The 21,084-nt window shown below is 46.1% G+C and overlaps 1 protein-coding gene across 1 annotated transcript in view; it reads left to right on the top strand.

The window, feature by feature from the left end:
- Positions 1 to 21,084, top strand: part of LOC124556328 (NACHT and WD repeat domain-containing protein 2) — a 314,048-nt gene that overhangs the window by 239,844 nt on the left and 53,120 nt on the right. Inside the window, exons 21-23 of the mRNA XM_047130299.1 lie at positions 3,733 to 3,977; positions 8,588 to 8,699; positions 15,939 to 16,192. Coding sequence (XP_046986255.1) covers positions 3,733 to 3,977; positions 8,588 to 8,699; positions 15,939 to 16,192 — 611 coding nt within the window. The remainder of the gene's footprint in view (positions 1 to 3,732; positions 3,978 to 8,587; positions 8,700 to 15,938; positions 16,193 to 21,084) is intronic.

Here is a 21,084-nt window from a genome sequence, read left to right as displayed (position 1 = left end):
CCAAGAGGGTGCCACAGAAATGCTGAAAAACCTGAGCTGGAAGACACTTGAAGATAGACGCCAAATACAAGGTGCCCACTTATTCTGACGACCTCAGATAACTATTTGTCCAGAATCAAAAATGAAAAAATGTATGAAGAAAACGTTTAGCTACCATAGAGATGTTAACAGGCATGACTGCCTATCTTGTAACTTTGTTCATTATAAAGGTATGAACAGCAATAGGCCTTTTTTAAATCATCATCATCATTTGGTTATCTTTCTATATTCTGACATAATTGTCGTAAAGGAGCGTGACTATAATATAAGGTAAATGTTTATTTGACACTACAATGGTGAAGCAATCGTCATAGTACATAAAACTTTTCTTTAAAAAAAGGAGTTACATTACCAGTTTGAATGAACGCCGTTGTCATTTTCAAATGTAAAGCATCAGTTGGAGAATATATAATGAGAACTGTGACCAAACATCTGACAACAATTATGAAAAATAATGAGTCCAGGCGACCGAGGAAGTGGTGGCACAACCAACTCACTACAAGTTATGCCCATGCTTTCCCAGCCGTTCATTCCATGTCCTAATGTAGAATAGATAAAAACTACACCAGGGTAAAAATTGCCAGAGATTCTTGTAATGTGTCGTGCTGTGACATAATGATCGTATGGCTGATATAAATTCAAAAGCCTTAAGTGTATGAAGCACAGCAAGTTTCCACATGGAAAGCAGCACATCATTTTACTATATTCCGAAAAAAAGGACCTTCAGACATGGTGTACTCTCATGTTGGACTGACACAATACTAACTTGCTAACATAACATTGCTCCATTTGAGTGGTAACCCATTCTGTCACAGAAGAGAAGAAAAATTTTATGTACTGTGACTATGGCTTCACCATTGTAAAGTCAAATAAACATTTGGTTTTCTGCCTTGCAGCAGGTTTAGCCTTCATAGCTCTCCATGCTTCTCTGTCTTCTGATTTTCTCTTCATTCCTTAATGACGATGATGATGTTTGGTTTGTGGGGTGCTCAACTGCACAGTCATCAGCGGCTGTACAAAGTCCCAGTTTTTACACAGTCCAATTTTTTACACAGTCCAATTAAGCCATTTTCACAGATCATGATGATGAAATGATGAGGATAACACAAACACCCAATCCCTGGGCAGAGAAAATCCCCAACCCAGCCAGGAATCGAACCTGGGACCCTGTGATCTATAAACAGCAATGCTAGCCACTAGACCACGAGCTGCGGACTTCATTCCTTGATACCCTCTTTGTGGTCTGCAACGTCTGGTATCTTCTTCTGCCCTTCCACCTCTATCCTACAAGAAAACTTTCAGTTGCTTCTACTGAAAGGCAATCTTATCTCAAATTAAGTCATATCCAGTTTAGCTTCCTAGTCTTGGCTGTCTGCAATGTCCACTGATGGCCGGCCGCGGTGGTCTTGCGGTTCAAGGTGCTGCAGTCCGGAACCGCGGGACTGCTACAGTCACAGGTTCGAATCGTGCCTTGGGCATGGATGTGTGTGATGTCCTTAGGTTAGTTAGGTTTAAGTAGTTCTAAGTTCTAGGGGACTGATGACCTAAGATGTTAAGTCCCATAGTGCTCAGAGCCATTTGAACCATTTTATTTTTCGTCCACTGATCTTCTCCAACTCTTCTCTCAACCTTCCTATTCGCGACTTTTTTAAATAGCAATCTATATATTTTTTATTCAGTAATCTATCTCTTCTCCTCAAGAACAGTTCAAAAACGTTATCATAGTATAGTATTTCTATCTTCTCTTCGTTGATGTACATTGTATTCGCACAAATCTTCAACTTTTCCTCGTGTTTCCGTTTGTTTACTGTAAACTTAAGCAAGTGAACGAGCTATGTTAACTCAGGTACCTGTGGTTAATGTTCCTGTGGTAGCTAAACACCATTTTCTTGATACGAGGGTCACTCCAAAAGAAATTTACACTATTTTTTTAATCCATCTTTTATTCTACATGTTTGAAAGTTTTGCAGTGTGTAGATACATCCTTTAGGAACAATGTTTTCAGTTCTCCACATAATTTCCATCCCTTTCAACTTCCTTACGCCATCTTGGACCCAGCGCCTGTATACCCGCACGGTAAAATTCTGGACCAACCTGTTGGACCCACTGTTTGGCAACGTGCACAAGGGAGTCATCGTCTTCAAACTTTGTTCCACGAAGAGAGTCTTTCAGTTCCCCAAAGAGATGATAGTCACATGGAGCCAGGTCAGGACTGTAAGGCGGGTGTTTCAGTGTTGTCCATCCGAGTTTTGGGATCGCTTCCATGGTTTTTTGACTGACATGTGGCCGTGCATTGTCGTGCAACAGCAAAACATCCTGCTTTTGCCAATGTGGTCGAACACGACTCAATCGAGCTTGAAGTTTCTTCAGTGTCATCACATATGCATCAGAATTTATGGTGGTTCAACTTGGTATGATTTCCACAAGCAAGAGTCCTTCAGAATCGAAAAACACCGTAGCCATAAATTTTCCAGCAGAAGGTGTGGTTTTGAATTTTTTTTTTCTTGGGTGAATTTGCATGATGCCACTCCATTGATTGCCTCTTCTTCTCTGGTGAAAAATGATGGAGCCATGTTTCATCACCTGTCACAGTTCTTCCAAGAAATTCATCTCCACCATTGTCGTACTGTTCCAAAAGTTCGCTGCATACCGTTTTTCTTGTTTCTTTGTGAGCCACTGCCAACATCCTGGGAACCCACCTGGCACAAACCTTTTTTAACGCCAACACTTTCAGTATTCTGCAAACACTTCCTTCCCCTATCCCAACGTAGCGTGACAATTCGTTCACCGTGATGCGTCTGTCAGCAGTCACCAATTCGTTAACTCTCTGCACATTGTCTGGAGTGTGTGCAGTACGAGGCCTGCCACTGCGAGGACAATCCTCAATATTGCCGTGCCCGCTTTCATCACGTAACCTGCTTGCCCACCGATTAACTGTACTGCGATCGACAACAGCATATCCATACACCTTTTTCAACCTCTTGTGGATGTTTCCCACTGTCTCGTTTTCACAGCACAGGAATTCTATGACAGCACGTTGCTTCTGATGAACGTCAAGTGTAGCAGCCATCTTGAAGTCATGCTGTGACGGCGCCACTCACGGGAACAGGTTGAACTAAGTTTGAAAACAAGCGGGAAGGATGTATCTACACACTGTAAAACTTTCACATATGGAGAATGAAAACTGTATTTTTACAAAAATAGTGTGCATTTCTGTTGGAGAGACCCTCGTACATTTTTTATTGCTTCAGGACAAAAAGTTATTTGGGTTGGTGAAGGCGAATGGGACACACTAAGATTAAGAGCCAGAATTAAGTGACTAATCTGGGAATATATTACACATCCCCTCTCACGTCCCCCCCCCCCCCCCCCCCCTCTTCCTCCATGTATCTCTCATCTCTCCAGTAAGAACTACGTTGTCAAGATTAGACCAGTTGAAGTGCTCACAACAAAGGGTTTAAGCAGTCATTCTTTCCACAATCCAGGTGTGAATAGAACGGCAAGAAAAACTAATACTCAGTACAATGGGAAGTACTCACTGTAGTGCGCTTCACCGTAGATTGCAGAGTATGGATGTAGAAGCTTTGTCACTTGTGTCTGAAGTGGTAGCTCTCACTGCAGAAGCAGTGGTATGGTATGATAGAGGAACAGGAAGAGAGTGGTAATTGACATCGAGGCGTTTTTCGCTTGCAGAGGAGCCTGGGTAGGACACCGAATGACGAGGTGGAGGCGCTGCTGCAGCTGAAGCTGGACAAGGCAGAGGAGACACTGCTGGGCACGACGAGCAACGGCTTCGTGGTGTGGGACGTGCGCGCCAGCGAGCCCGCGCCGGCAGTGCTGGCGCTGCCGCACGGCGTGCGCAACATCTCCACCCGCATCCTGCACTCCAACTCCTGCATGGTCTCCGCTGCCAGGGACTTCGCCGTCGCAGGCGTCAGGTCAGCTTCGTACAGAGCAGCTGTAGGCCATATAAGCTCATCTGACGCAGCACAGGGCTAGTCATAACGGAGAAAGAAATCTTCCCAAGCTTCGATTCATAATTAATTGGTGCCGTGGCGTAGTTACTGAGCGCACCACTAGGAGGCAGGAGTATCAGCATATAGCATAGCTCTTTCGAGGTTGGTGGTTGAGGTGGCGGCGCGGGGGGGGGGGGGGGGGGGGGGAGGGGGGGGAGGGGGGGAGGGGAGGGAATAGGGCCACATTCGTGACATTCTCGGCTTGCTCGGAAAAGACGTCAAAATGACGTGTCACTCAATGCTTGATTTCGTCATATTTCGTTATTTTTGCGTTATAACTTGCGTGTTATGGCAGTATGATATTTCATGGATCGACACACTGAAGATTTATCACGGCTAGTGTGATTTCTTATAACTTTCATTTATTGACACATCAGTGGTAACAGCCTTCAGGAGATCCTAAGATGAATGATAATATTGTTGAGAGTTCCATATGTGAGAGTTTAGAAGTGCTGACACTTCCTTTAACTCTAACGTCCGCCCCCGGTAGCTGAGTGGTAGCCAGCACGGTAGCTCAGCGTGTTCGGTCAGAGAGCTGTTTGGCCTCTGTAATAAAAAAAAAAACTGAGTGGAAGGATCAACAAACGAACCTGAGCGGATGTCATGTGACGTGCGCAACGACCAAACACAACGAAAAAAAAAAAAAAAAAAAAAGTGGTCAACGCGACGGACTGGCAATCCTAAGCGCCCGGGTTCGATTCCTGGCTGGGTCGGAGATTTTCTCCGCTCAGGGACTGGGTGTTTGTGTTGTCCCAATCATCATCATTTCATCCCCATCGACGCGCAAGTCGCCGAAGTGGCGTCAGATCGAAAGGCTTGTACCAGGCGAACGGTCTACCCGACGGGAGGCCCTCGTCACACGCCATTATTATTATTAACTCTAACGTTTTCAATGCAAATAACTATAAACGTGTCGATATCTTTCCGTAAATAGTATAACTGCACCTAGGAAATTTTTTTCGCTTGTCAGCCGGGACATCTCATTTTACAGCTTACCTGTCTGACTGCTTATAGTCAAGGTCTTCTAGTTCTCTTAAAATCCCTTAGATCCAAAACATCGATGGTGCATTAAGCTATGCTAGTATAAAATACTTCCTTGGTCATCTTTTATATTTTGACATGGTGTGACTGCACTTCAGCATCGTCTACGGACACATTTCATTTTGTTAGCTATCTACTGGCTGTCACTTATTCTTGAAAAACTCCTCTGTTTTAACGTAGCCAATAGTTTGACGGTGTGGCCACATCTCGACTACTGTTATACACTGATTAACGGGACATTATGACCACCTACCTAGTAGCTAGTACGTCCACCTTTGGCACGGATAACAGCGGTGAAACATCATGGCAGGGAAGCAATGAAGCCTTGGTAGGTCGCTGGAGGGAGTTGGCACCACATCTGGACACAAAGTCACCTAATTCCCGTAAATTCTGGGGAGGGGACCATGGGCTCTGACGCCACATTCAATCACGTCCCAGATGTGTTCGATCGGGTTCAGATCTGGCGAGACGGGGGGTCAGCACATCAACTGGACCTCGCCACTTTGTTCCTTGAACCACTCCATCACACCCCTGGCCTTGTGACATAACGCATTATTGCATTATATTGTTGAAAAATGAATGGGTGTACGTGGCCTGCAACCAGTGTACGATACTCCTTCGCCATCATTGTGCCTTGTACGAACTCCACTGGACCCATGGATCCCCACATGAATGTTCCCCAGAGTATAATAGAGCCGCCGCCATCTTGTGTCCGTCCCACAGTACAGGTGTCAAGGAACTGTTCCACTGGAAGACGACGGATTTGCTCCCTCCCACTGGCATGATGAAGAAGGTATCGGGATTCATCAGACCGTGCAACGCTCTGCACTGCGGCAATGACCAGTGATGATGATCACGTGCCCATTTCAGTTGTAGTTACCGATATCGTGGTGTTAACATCGGCACTTGCGTGGGTCGTCGACTGTGGATGCCCATCGTTAGGAGTGTTCGGTGCACTGTTTGTTCAGACACACTTGTGCTGTGCCCAGCATTAAAGTCTTATGCTAGTTCCGCCACAGTTCGCCGCTTGTACTATTTTACAAGTCTGCCGAGCCTACGATCTCCGACTTCTGCAATGAGGGGTGGCCACCCAACCCCACGATGTCTGGACGGAATTTCATCGTGGTTTCGCCACGTGTTGAAGACACCCACCACAGCACTCCTCGAACACCCGACAAGTCGTGCAGTTTTCGAAATTCTCATGCCGCGTCTCTGGACCATCACAATCTCTCCTCGGTGAAACTTAGATATATCATGCGCCTTCCGCATTGGACACAGGGACAGCACGCTCATTGATACTACACTCCTGGAAATTGAAATAAGAACACCGTGAATTCATTGTCCCAGGAAGGGGAAACTTTATTGACACATTCCTGGGGTCAGATACATCACATGATCACACTGACAGAACCACAGGCACATAGACACAGGCAACAGAGCATGCACAATGTCGGCACTAGTACAGTGTATATCCACCTTTCGCAGCAATGCAGGCTGCTATTCTCCCATGGAGACGATCGTAGAGATGCTGGATGTAGTCCTGTGGAACGGCTTGCCATGCCATTTCCACCTGGCGCCTCAGTTGGACCAGCGTTCGTGCTGGACGTGCAGACCGCGTGAGACGACGCTTCATCCAGTCCCAAACATGCTCAATGGGGGACAGATCCGGAGATCTTGCTGGCCAGGGTAGTTGACTTACACCTTCTAGAGCACGTTGGGTGGCACGGGGTACATGCGGACGTGCATTGTCCTGTTGGAACATCAAGTTCCCTTGCCGGTCTAGGAATGGTAGAACGATGGGTTCGATGACGGTTTGGATGTACCGTGCACTATTCAGTGTCCCCTCGACGATCACCAGTGGTGTACGGCCAGTGTAGGAGATCGCTCCCCACACCATGATGCCGGGTGTTGGCCCTGTGTGCCTCGGTCGTATGCAGTCCTGATTGTGGCGCTCACCTGCACGGCGCCAAACACGCATACGACCATCATTGGCACCAAGGCAGAAGCGACCCTCATCGCTGAAGACGACACGTCTCCATTCGTCCCTCCATTCACGCCTGTCGCGACACCACTGGAGGCGGGCTGCACGATGTTGGGGCGTGAGCGGAAGACGGCCTAACGGTGTGCGGGACCGTAGCCCAGCTTCATGGAGACGGTTGCGAATGGTCCTCGCCGATACCCCAGGAGCAACAGTGTCCCTAATTTGCTGGGAAGTGGCGGTGCGGTCCCCTACGGCACTGCGTAGGATCCTACGGTCTTGGCGTGCATCCGTGCGTCGCTGCGGTCCGGTCCCAGGTCGACGGGCACGTGCACCTTCCGCCGACCACTGGCGACAACATCGATGTACTGTGGAGACCTCACGCCCCACGTGTTGAGCAATTCGGCGGTACGTCCACCCGGCCTCCCGCATGCCCACTATACGCCCTCGCTCAAAGTCCGTCAACTGCACATACGGTTCACGTCCACGCTGTCGCGGCATGCTACCAGTGTTAAAGACTGCGATGGAGCTCCGTATGCCACGGCAAACTGGCTGACACTGACGGCGGCGGTGCACAAATGCTGCGCAGCTAGCGCCATTCGACGGCCAACACCGCGGTTCCTGGTGTGTCCGCTGTGCTGTGCGTGTGATCATTGCTTGTACAGCCCTCTCGCAGTGTCCGGAGCAAGTATGGTGGGTCTGACACACCGGTGTCAATGTGTTCTTTTTTCCATTTCCAGGAGTGTAGTTGCACCGTGCGTGTGTCTGACCAGCAGTCATTCCTCGTCAGGTAACGCTGCTATCGCCTGAACAGGTTTATAGCAGTAGTAGGTCGGTGGTCATAATACTCTGGCTGATCTGTGTATCTCTAGAGGAACAGTGGAATTTTGAAGAAAAGGGAATGCTGACCCTGGGAATGTATTTTCACTATATGCATTGTTTTGGTAGAAATTAGAATAAATCTTCATTGATACATTTTCTTTGGTGCATCAAATGCTGCTCAGCACCATATAAGCTTCATTCAGAGTTTTTCATTTAAAAAAAGTATTTCATGCATAATATAACCATACAGTTCCAATGACTCATTTCTGTCATTATATAGAAAGTTTCATCTCAGATTATAATTTGTGTTCAACACTTCTCCTGTTGCTGCTGTGGTTTTGTCGTCGAATAGTTCATTCCCTGTAACTGTTAAGTTGTAGCTTGTTTGTCAAACGTGGGTTACTAGCTTCTAGCTAGGCTTCATGGTAACTATCGTTAATAGATTCTAACTTTAGCTTTTTAGTAATCTGGAGCGCATTATCATAATAGTAACATTGTACTGTCCTTGGACTCTAAAAGTTTTTGACCTTTTTATTGCAGCAGGCACGTATTTAAAAACTTGTTGATAATTTTTAAATGTAATTCAAACCAGACTCTTGGAGCAGCAGTGGCCAAGTTTTATATCGTATGTATAACCCTTTAGTATGATTAATTTAGCTGTATACGCTCGCTAATGTTTCTTTGGTTTCAGGAAGAATCTGTATGTTTGGAATCTGGAGACATGCGCGTTGCTGAAAGTACTGGATGCTCATTTTGGGAGGATAATCTCCCTGGAACCACTCACTATCGGAAACTGGAATTCCGTAAGTGGCCTATCTTTATTATGCAGCAGTATTATAGATGGAAGAATGTGAACTGTAATGATTCTATCATAGAAAGTTTTAGATGCTTCTTAATTAGACTGTACAGTCTTCATGAACTTGACGCAAATAGCGGGGCTTTATTCAAATTGAAAATCAAGGATACATTAAAACACTTGTATCTGTAGTGACAAAAAGATTATTCATGTTACTGAATGGAAAAGAAATGCTTCATTACTCATGTTTCAGTTCGCTAACTTAGATATGGTGTCTCATTTTCAAAAAGTGTCAGCAAAGTGTTTCAAATGAAAGCAATTTGAATTGCTGTTTAAAAAGGTCTGTTTGCAATATGGCAGTGGAAGTCTTTATACTGCCTATGCAGCGACTAATGACAACCCGTGTTTCGAGTGGCATCGTCATCCGCAATATTCATCAGGCTGCGCCGTCGGTGTATTTGTCCTCTCAGCAAGCACTTGCCGGGGGTGGGGAAGAGTGGGATGGTTATGAGTGGAGAGGGGTACGGGGAGACGACTAAGTCCCGTCCTGCCAACGGCATAATGCAGGTTGCACAGACACACATACAACCTTTTCTGTAGGGAAATTCACTTTGGAACAGACGAAAAAGTGGCACTGAATGATGGGAAGACCATGTTGCCCATACCACATGAAAGTAAATCTATAATATAGTATACGCTGTAAGTCGTATAGTAACTTACGTGTAGCAGGAAGAGTGGTTTCAGCTGCAAAATACAAATACATAACTAATGCAGCAGCAGTGTGCTGCGACACAAAAATTTATCGTAATAAAGTAAGCAAAATATGTTTGGTAAATTCTACGCTCTTGTATGCATACGTCTAATTCAGAAACAGCATATTGTACCCCTGAAGGTGTTTCAATTTAAAGCAAACGAAACGTAGTTGGAAAAGTACATGGGCTTTTAGAAGCTACACTTTTGAATTAGAATTATAACATTAGTAGCAACTAACAGACTACAAGTCACGTACTACAAAGGTTTACAGTTCTCCATACTTATATCATATACATCTTTGAGGTAGAAAAAAAATGCTGTATAGATTTGAATTTTTTGTATAACTGCTTATTTTGGTAATTCGTTGCCTTGCACCAAAGATATCAAGAGTTTTACTGTTGAATTGATTTTTTAGTATGAGGAAACAAAGTTGCTACTGAAGTACAACAATAAACGTACCAATGTTTTAAGCTGAATATTTACAAATTGTAAACGCATTTCAGAAATATTTCTTAATGAAATTATTGCTAGTAATCTTTGTAACGAATTAAGTCGTAGGTAGATTTCAAAAGCCGGCCGCGGTGGCCGAGCGGTTCTAGGCGCTTCAGTCCGGAACCGCGCGACTGCTATGGTCACAGGTTCGAATCCTGCCTTGGGCGTGGATGTGTGTGATGTACTTAGGTTAGTTAGGTTTAAGTAGTTCTAAGTTCTAAGTTCTAAGGGACTAATGACCTCAGATGTTAAGTCCCATAGTGCTCAGAGCCATTTGAACCATTTAGATGTCAAAGCCAATTGAATTAAATTCCATTGTAACGGTAAATGAGCAACAGTTCGAAGAAATGTTCTTTACCATTTCTAGTGTGCAAGATGTACGAAACTAAAGTGTTAAAATCGACGGATAAGGCTGTATCTTCATAACAGTTTCTTCTGAAACATCTTTTTTTATTACAAATCATGTTTTAGTGCAATTAAACCCTTTGCAACACTTCATTTCATCACCGAATGACACAGCTGATCGATAATAAGCTAATTTTTGGTACTTATTTTCTCTAGTCTCTATTTAAAATTGACATAATAAAATGCACAGTGGACTGAACTTTTTAATCAGTATATGGCCAAGAAACTTTTCAGGAAGTAATTAAAAAGAAAATTTTATTGTCTAACAAGTTAGTAACTAAGTAGAAACAACTGTGAAACTTAAGCAGTACTGAATCACTATTGCAATACGCGATAACGATGTCTACAGTTGAGACGCTCTTAAATGTGACGGGAATTTAAGCAGTAATGTTAACCAAAATTTATCCAGTGGAATCTTTTAACGACTAGTCAATTTTAAGATTGCCAGGGTATGAGAGAAAGTTATTATGTAAATTGTTACGGTGTAAAGCCAAGCGCCGGGACTCCAGTCGGGAACGATAGGGAAGCGATGACTATGAGAAGACGTCAGCCAATCGCACGCTGATCGACCACTCTCCAGGACGACAACGCGACAACAGCGGCGCCTATGCGAAGAAGACGTAAGCGCCGTGCCCGACTGGTCACGGCCCAGTTATAGCTTCAAGATTAGTGACTTGCATAGCAGCGACTTAGGGTTGTCTGTACTGAAGTAACTTGACTATTTCGTATGTCGCCCTCTGTTTGCGACACTTCTGTGTAGTCGCGAAGTTAAGTATTGTCTCTTTTCATTTTGTAATAAAACTCATTAATACAATTTGTTTGAATTGTTTGTCTAGCGAACCGAGTGCGTGGGATTCCCAGACTCCCCATATTCGACAACGAACACAGACACATAAAATTGACGACTAGGTTGGATTTAACAGAAATACACTCCTGGAAATTGAAATAAGAACACCGTGAATTCATTGTCCCAGGAAGGGGAAACTTTATTGACACATTCCTGGGGACAGATACATCACATGATCACACTGACAGAACCACAGGCACATAGACACAGGCAACAGAGCATACACAATGTCGGCACTAGTACAGTGTATATCCACCTTTCGCAGCAATGCAGGCTGCTATTCTCCCATGGAGACGATCGTAGAGATGCTGGATGTAGTCCTGTGGAACGGCTTGCCATGCCATTTCCACCTGGCGCCTCAGTTGGACCAGCGTTCGTGCTGGACGTGCAGACCGCGTGAGACGACGCTTCATCCAGTCCCAAACATGCTCAATGGGGGACAGATCCGGAGATCTTGCTGGCCAGGGTAGTTGACTTACACCTTCTAGAGCACGTTGGGTGGCACGGGATACATGCGGACGTGCATTGTCCTGTTGGAACAGCAAGTTCCCTTGCCGGTCTAGGAATGGTAGAACGATGGGTTCGATGACGGTTTGGATGTGCCGTGCACTATTCAGTGTCCCCTCGACGATCACCAGTGGTGTACGGCCAGTGTAGGAGATCGCTCCCCACACCAGGATGCCGGGTGTTGGCCCTGTGTGCCTCGGTCGTATGCAGTCCTGATTGTGGCGCTCACCTGTACGGCGCCAAACACGCATACGGCCATCATTGGCACCAAGGCAGAAGCGACTCTCATCGCTGAAGACGACACGTCTCCATTCGTCCCTCGATTCACGCCTGTCGCGACACCACTGGAGGCGGGCTGCACGATGTTGGGGCGTGAGCGGAAGACGGCCTAACGGTGTGCGGGACCGTAGCCCAGCTTCATGGAGACGGTTGCGAATGGTCCTCGCCGATACCCCAGGAGCAACAGTGTCCCTAATTTGCTGGGAAGTGGCGGTGTGGTCCCCTACGGCACTGCGTAGGATCCCACGGTCTTGGCGTGCATCCGTGCGTCGCTGCGGTCCGGTCCCAGGTCGACGGGCACGTGCACCTTCCGCCGACCACTGGCGACAACATCGATGTACTGTGGAGACCTCACGCCCCACGTGTTGAGCAATTCGGCGGTACGTCCACCCGGCCTCCCGCATGCCCACTATACGCCCTCGCTCAAAGTCCGTCAACTGCACATACGGTTCACGTCCACGCTGTCGCGGCATGCTACCAGTGTTAAAGACTGCGATGGAGCTCCGTATGCCACGGCAAACTGGCTGACACTGACGGCGGCGGTGCACAAATGCTGCGCAGCTAGCGCCATTCGACGGCCAACACCGCGGTTCCTGGTGTGTCCGCTGTGCCGTGCGTGTGATCATTGCTTGTACAGCCCTCTCGCAGTGTCCGGAGCAAGTATGGTGGGTCTGACACACCGGTGTCAATGTGTTCTTTTTTCCATTTCCAGGAGTGTATATTGTTTATAGAAGTCATTCTAATTCAAGGATTTGATCTACGTTGTTATGCTTCCAGTTACGTGGCTGCAGTATAGCTTCTTTATTCAGTAACTACCAAAAAAGGGAGACTTATTTTTTTGTTTTAATCCTACTGAAAAGAAAAAGATTTTACAAAATCGGTAACGGATCTCGGTGTAGTACCGAAGATAAATTTTGTCAATTAAGGTCCTACAGATTTCATTTTCATATTTTGTCTTTAAGCAAGTAAAAGTTTTGCTACAGGTCTCAAGGAAACCAGTCATGTAAGAGTGAGGATTGAAATAATGTTGATATATGCCGTGCACATAATGCAATAGTTTGATTCTTGCCAAGATTATATATATTGACGTCCACGTAAAGCTCAGAAGACGAACCATTATATACATGTATAAAACCCCCGATAACGTCAGAAATTATTATGTAATCTGGGATAAAACGATAGAAGTGGAGTGAAGAGCACAGAATGAACGTCGTTCAACTCGAATGAGCTTCATAAAGCAGTATGTGTATGTAGAGAGAACGTAGTGGTTAGCTTGCGACAGTCACAAGCAAGAAACTCAAATCCAACGAGACAGAAATTGAAGCTGCTTGCGAGATTAGTTGGGCAAGGCTCAGTATCAAGGGCAGGCATAAACTTATAATTGAATCATTTTATCGATTACCAGATCCACTTCCAGATATAACTGAAAACTTAACAGAAACCACCACTTCGCTAGTATGTAAGTTCCGTAATGATATTGTCATTATTGGAGAAGACTTTTATCGTCCAGTAATCGGTTGGCATAATTAAGCTTGCAGGTTTGTAAGTGCTGAGCGTAACAAGCAAAACTGTGAAATAATACCAATTGCCTTCTCTGAAAACTACTTAGAAGAAGTAGTTCAGAAGCCCACTCAAGATAAAAATATTGGATCCGATAGCAACAAATGAATCTGATCTCTTTGAGGGTGTCCACGATGAAACTAGTATGAGCGTCCATGAGGCAGTTGCAGAAACAAGAATGCCGAAGTTCAGAGGACAACAGAAACTATTAGATAGATCTATAGATTCAGCAAAGTAGATAAACATCCAGTAGTGTAATATTTCCATGAGGAATTTGAAACATCTAGTTGGATAGGATCACATAGAGGAACTATGACTTGAGTTTAATGAATAATTCACCAAGCACTGGATACATATGAAGTGCTTATTTAAATAGTGGTACAAGTCCATTTTTGTTCATTTTGAGATACAGAGTCCTAAAGTTAAATGAGCGCTGAAAAATCTGCAGTTGAGACACCACAAATATTCAAGCATATGGCTTCTTGCTAGATATGAACCTTTCTTTCTGTTTCTTTGGATCATTAACAGAAGCATTATAGACAGAAAAGTGGAGGTAATGGACTTGTACCACTATTGAAATAAGGCCTTCATATGTACCTACTAGAGTAACTCGTGATGGGAGAGACCTCCATGATATACAACATTGGTAAAATAACATCTAAAGAAGCAGCGACTACCATACAATAGATTTAAAACGCAGAATAGGGCTATAGACAGAGAAATGTAAAATTAAGTACGTTTGACTGTCACTAGGGCTGTGCGTGAAGCTTGTAGTAACTACCATAGCAAAATCCAATCGCAAGACCTCTCACAAAACGCAGAGAAATTCTGGTTATATGTAAAGGCAGTCAGTGGCGTCAAAGATAGTGTCCAGAGTTAATGGATGACCAAGGAACTGAAACTGAGTACATCAAAGCAAAAGCAAAGTTCTGAACTCCCAAACGTTCCTCTACAAACGAAAATACGGGAGTATTGCCACAGGTGAATTCTCACCTTACTGTAAAAACGAGTGACGCGGGTATTAGTGTCAGTGGTGTTGAGAAACAGTCGAAATCGGTAACACTGAACAACTCGTTTCCAATGAATGGTGGGCTCCATGTGGTTCCCAAGTCGTGCAGCAACCGTAAACCATAAAATTACCAAATATGCAGCAACCAGTCGCAAAATCATGTTTTATTTATTCACTTTTGCAAATCGATTTCAACTGATTAACAGCCATCATCGGTGCTTTCAACCAATATGTGCCCTAAGTAGTAATACTGTCTTAAGCAGAGGTCAAACATAAAGTTGCTTAAAACAGTGTTACTACTCAGGGCACATATTGGTTGAAAGCACTGATGATGGCTGTTAATCAGTTGAATCGATTTGAAAAAGCGAATAGCCGGTCGGTGTGGCCGTGTGCGGTTCTAGGTGCTACAGTCTGGAACCGATCGACCGCTACGGTCGCAGGTTCGAATCCTGCCTCGGGCATGGATGTGTGTGATGTCCTTATGTTAGTTAGGTTTAAGTAGTTCTAAGTTCTAGGGGACTGATGAACTCAGAAGTTAAGTCCCATAGTGCTCCGGGTCATTTGAACCATTTGAACCAAAAGCGAATAAATGAAACATGATTTTGCGACTGGTTGCTGCATATTTGGTAACTCGTTTCCAGTCATCCTCTGACCACTGGCGTCGCCCTTTACGTCAGCTCGCATGTCACTCAGCATTGACTACCGAAATTTGTGACTATTAAGGAGCTGCTCGACAGTTGTATCCCGTTATTTTCAACTCTTTACGCACTGTCATTTTGCTAGCTGGATTGCTGTTAGCACTTTTGGAACTCACCGGTGATTTCTTCCTATGACTTCGTGCAATTTTTTGCAGCCACCCTCTGCAATTCTTGAAGCGACATAAGGTCTGCCTGTTCTTGATTTAGCTGCGGTTGTTCAAAATGGTTCAAATGGTTCAAATGGTTCTGAGCACTATGCGACTTAACTTCTGAGGTCATCAGACGCCTAGAACTTAGAACTAATTAAACCTATCTAACCTAAGGACATCACACACATCCATGCCCGAGGCAGGATTCGAACCTGCGACCGTAGCGATCACGCGGTTCCAGACTGAAGCGTCTAAACCGCACGGCCACACCGGCCGGCTCTGCGGTTCTTACTTCGTGTTTCCACTTCCTAATCACATCACCAGCAGTGTACGTGAGTGGCATTAGAAAGACTGAAACGTCTCTGATTGTTTTGTTGCTCACGTGACATCCAATGACTAGTACACGTTCGTAGTCATTGAGTTCTTCTGACAGACTAATTCTGCTGTTAGTGCTTCTCTACTGAAGAAAGAGTACTTCCCGCCTCCTCTTCTGTTCACGAGTCCGCCTCACGTGACATCTAGTGGTTCGTGTACTGATGTGTTTTAGGTGATAACGTCGTCGATCGACCGCACGGTGAAGGTGTGGAACATCAACAACATCTTCGAGCAGGTGCACGTGATCGACCGGCACGAGGTGCAGGTGGACTGCGTGCGAGTGTGCCAGGAGGCGGGGTTGGCGGTGACGGTGACGCGCGGCTGCGTGGGCGTCTGGGACCTGCAGCTAGGCCGCCTGCTCGCCAGGCTCGCCGACAGCCCGCTCGGGGCCATCGTCACGCACGCCGAGATCACCCCCGACAGCAGGTAGCTCTCCTGTCTGCTGGCGCCCAACACCACTGGGTGAAGCGAGCGCGGTGGTGCAGTGGCTAGCACACTGGACTCGCATTCGGGAGGATGACGGTTCAATCCCGCGTCCGGCCATCCTGATTTCGGTTTTCCGTGATTTCCCTAAATCGCTCCAGGCAAATGCCGGGATGGTTCCTTTGAAAGGGCACGGCCGACTTCCTTCCCCGTCCTTACCTAATCCGATGAGACCGATGACCTCGCTGTCTGGTCTCCTTCCCCAAAACAACTCCAACCGAACCACTGGGTGGGGCGTAGTAAGGCCTATGCAGGATATTCATTTAAGCTTTCCTAAATACTCTGACGGGAAAAAATCGTAACTCCAAAAAATAATTAACGTAAAGTAATGAAATTTCGGGAATACATTTGTCTAGGTAACATATTTAAATGTTTATCATTGTAAGATCACAGGTTAATGTAAGCGCGAAGTAAGCCGTTGCAAATGTGAAATGCGAAGGCTGGGTTACAAAAGCGGTGCATGGGCGACCGTTATACTGTTGGAAAACACCCTCTGGAATGCTGTTCATGAATGGCAGCACATCAGGTCGAATTACCAGACTGATGTACAAATTGGACTGTCAGGGTGCGTGGGATAACCACGAGAGTGAAACTTCCTGGCAGATTAAAACTGTGTGCCGGACCGAGACTCGAACTCGGGACCCTTGCCTTTCGCGGGCAAGTGATCTACCAACTGAGCTACCCAAGCACGACTCACGCCCCAGTACCTCGTCTCCTACCTTCCAAACTTCACAGAAGCTCTCCTGCGAACCTTGCAGAACTAGCACTCCTGAAAGAAAGGATATTGCGGAGACATGGCTTAGCCACAGCCTGGGGGTTGTTTCCAGAATGAGAGTGTGCGCTGATATGAAACCACGAGAGTGCTCCTGCTATCATACGCAATCACATTACCCGACCGTAACTCCAGGTGTAGGACCAATGTGTCTAGCACGCAGACAGTTTGGTTGCAGGACCTCAAGTGGCCTCCTTCTAACCAAAGCGCGGGAGAACACAGAGCCAGAACCAGCTTCCATCAGAAAATACAACAGACGTCCACCCTGCCATTCGGTGAGCTCTCGCGTGACACCACTGAAGTCGCAGACGGCGGTGGTTTGGCGTAAGCGGAATGCACGCTACAGGGCGCCTGGCTTGGAGCTGTCCTTGAAGTAACCGATTTGCAACAGTTCGTTGTGTCACTGTGGTGCCAGCTGCTACTGAAATTGCTGCTGCAGGTGCAGTACGATTTGCCAGAGCCATAGCCGAAAAAAAAATGGCTCTGAGCACTATGGGACTTAACTGCTGAGGTCATCAGTCCCCTAGAACTTAGAAGTACTTAAACCTAACTAACCTATGGACATCACACACATCCATGCCCGGGGCAGGATTCAAACCTGCGACCATAGCGGTCGCGCGGTTCCAGACTGTAGCGCTGTTGGATAAGCAGCTGCCAGCAGCAAGTCGTATACTCCTAGCTTACTTATTTGTTACATAGTTTAATTCTTAATTTCTTTGCGTGTTTTTTGGTACTTGCATTGTTTAATTCATAATTTCGGGCGTATTATAGTATTTGAGAGCTGTAGCATCTCGTTTTAGTACCTGAATAGTGTAAATTCGCGTAGTCGTCTGTTTTCTGTTTTTGTTTTGAACGGCCAGTGTCGGTTGGTCACAGCCAGTGTGCTCCTTGCCGCCGTTGGATGAGCAGCTGCCAGCAGCAAGTCGTATACTCTTATCTCATTTATTTGTTACATAGTTTAATTCTTAATTTCTTTGCGTGTTTTTGGTATTTGCATTGTTTAATTCATAAATTTCGGGCGTATTATAGTATTTGAGAGTTGTAGCATCGCCTCTTAGTACCTGAATAGTGTAAAATCGCGTAGTCTCCTTCCGCCGCCGAGCAGTGTGTCAGCAGTGCGCAAGTAGCAGCATTACTGCATTTACTAGGCAATCTTGTATTTTAATAACCGTTTAAATTTTGTGTCGAATTGTTTGTGCTCTCTGTAGATTAGTTCAGACGTTCTTTGCGCAACAGGTTTTAGCATGGATAGGGACTGCAACTGCTGTGTTAGGATGCGGTCTGAGTTGGCATCCCTTCACTCCCAGCTTCAGGCAATGTTGGCTTCGGTCACACAGCTTTAGGCTGTTGCCAATGGGCATCACTGTGGGGGTCCGGATGGGGGTTTGTCGGGGACGGCCAGCTCGTCCCACGCATCCCCTGATCGGTTCAAATGGCTCTGAGCACTATGGGACTCAACTGCTGAGGTCATTAGTCCCCTAGAACTTAGAACTAGTTAAACCTAACTAACGTAAGGACATCACAAACATCCATGCCCGAGGCAGGATTCGAACCTGCGACCGTAGCGGTCTTGCGGTTCCAGACTGCAGCGCCTTTAACCGCACGGCCACTTCGGCCGGCCCCCTGATCGGACTAGGACTGTGGCTGCCCGGGATACTGCCCACATTGAGACTGATCCCTCACCTGTGGTAGAGTGGGAGGTCGTCTTGAGGTGTGGCAGGGGGCGAAAGACATTCCGGAGGGCTGAATGGAAGGCCTCTCCAGTTTGTCTGACGAACTGGTTTCAGGCTCTGTCTCAGGCTGATACTGATCTTTGGCCGGACATGGCTGCTTGTCCTGTTCCAGAGGTTGCCCCTCAGTCTGCAAGATCCAGGCAGTCGCAGAGGGTGGGCTTACTGGTAGTTGGGAGCTCCAACGTCAGGCGCGTAATGGGGCCCCTTAGGGATATGGCAGCAAGAGAGGGGAAGAAAACCAATGTGCACTCTGTGTGCATACCGGGGGGAGTCATTCCAGATGTGGAAAGGGTCCTTACGGATGCCATGAAGGGTACAGGGTGCACCCATCTGCAGGTGGTCGCTCATGTCGGCACCAATGATGTGTCTCTGCTATGGATCGGAGGAAATCCTCTGTGGCTTCCGGCGGCTATCTGATTTGGTGAAGACTGCTAGTCTCGCTAGCGGGATGAAAGCAGAACTCACCATCTGCAGCATCGTCGACAGAACTGAATGCGGACCTTTGGTACGGAGCCGAGTGGAGGGTCTGAATCAGAGGCTGAGATGGTTCTGCGACCGTGTGGGCTGCAGATACCTCGACTTGCGCCTTAGGGTGGTGGGGGTTTCGGGTTCCGCTGGATAGGTCAGGAGTCCACTACACGCAACAAGCGGCTACACGGGTAGCAGGGGTTGTGTGGCGTGGACTGGGCGGTTTTTTAGGTTAGATGGCCTCGGGCAAGTACAGAAAGGGCAACAGCCTCAAAGGGTGCGGGGCAAAGTCAGGACATGCGGGGGCCAAGCAGCAATCGGTATTGTAATTGTAAACTGTCGAAGCTGCATTGGTAAAGTACCGGAACTTCAAGCGCTGATAGAAAGCACCGAAGCTGAAATCGCTATAGGTACAGTAAGCTGGCTGAAGCCAGAGATAAATTCTGCCGAAATTTTTACAAAGGCACAGACGGTGTTTAGAAAGGATAGATTGCATGCAACCGGTGGTGGCGTGTTTGTCGCTGTTAGTAGTAGTTTATCCTGTAGTGAAGTAGAAGTGGATAGTTCCTGTGAATTATTATGGGTGGAGGTTACACTCCACAACCGAGCTAGGTTAATTATTGGCTCCTTTTACCGACCTCAGCAGCATTAGTGGCAGAACAACTGAGAGAAAATTTGGAATACATTTCACATAAATTTTCTCAGCATGTTATAGTCTTAGGTGGAGATTTCAATTTACCAGATATAGACTGGGACACTCAGATGTTTAGGACGGGTGGTAGGGACAGAGCATCGAGTGGTGGTAGGGACAGAGCATCGAGTGACATTATACTGAGTGCACTATCCGAAAATTACCTCGAGCAATTAAACAGAGAACCGACTCGTGGAGATAACATCTTGTACCTATTGATAACAAACGGACCCGAACTTTTCGACTCTGTAAGTGCAGAACAGGGAATCAGTGATCATAAGGCCGTTGCAGCATCCCTGAATATCGAAGTTAATAGGAATATGAAAAAAGGGAGGAAGGTTTATCTGTTTAGCAAGAGTAATAGAAGGCAGATTTCAGACTACCTAACAGATCAAAACGAAAATTTCTGTACCGACACTGACAATGTTGAGTGTTTATGGAAAAAGTTCAAGGCAATCGTAAAATGCGTTTTAGACAGGTACGTGCCAAGTAAAACTGTGAGGGACGGGAAAAACCCACCGTGGTTCAACAACAAAGTTAGGGAACTACTGCGAAAGCAAAGAGATCTTCACTCCAAGTGTAAATGCAGCCAAAACCTCTCAGACAAACAGAAGCTAAACGATGTCAAAGCTAGCGTAAGGAGGGCTATGCGTGAAGCGTTCAGTGAATTCGAAAGTAAAATTCTATGTACCGACTTGACAGAAAATCCTAGAAAGTTCTGGTCTTACGATAAATCAGTAAGTGGCTCGAAACAGCATATCCAGACACTACGGGATGATGATGGCATTGAAACAGAGGATGACATGCGTAAAGCTGAAATACTAAACACCTTTTTCCAAAGCTGTTTCACAGAGGAAGACCGCACTGCAGTTCCTTCTCTAAATCCTCGCACAAACGAAAAAATGGCTGACATCGAAATAAGTGTCCAAGGAATAGAAAAGCAACTGGAATCACTCAACAGAGGAAAGTCCACTGGACCTGACGGGATACCAATTCGATTCTACACAGAGTACGCGAAAGAACTTGCCCCCCTTCTAACAGCAGTGTACCACAAGTCTCTAGAGGAACGGAAGGTTCCAAATGATTGGAAAAGAGCACAGGTAGTCCCAGTCTTCAAGAAGGGTCGTCGAGCAGATGCGCAAAACTATAGACCTATATCTCTGACGTCGAT

Source organism: Schistocerca americana, chromosome X, assembly GCF_021461395.2.
Source record: "Schistocerca americana isolate TAMUIC-IGC-003095 chromosome X, iqSchAmer2.1, whole genome shotgun sequence".
NCBI classification, from domain to species: domain Eukaryota; kingdom Metazoa; phylum Arthropoda; class Insecta; order Orthoptera; family Acrididae; genus Schistocerca; species Schistocerca americana.
This window is presented reverse-complemented; position numbering and strand designations above follow the sequence as displayed.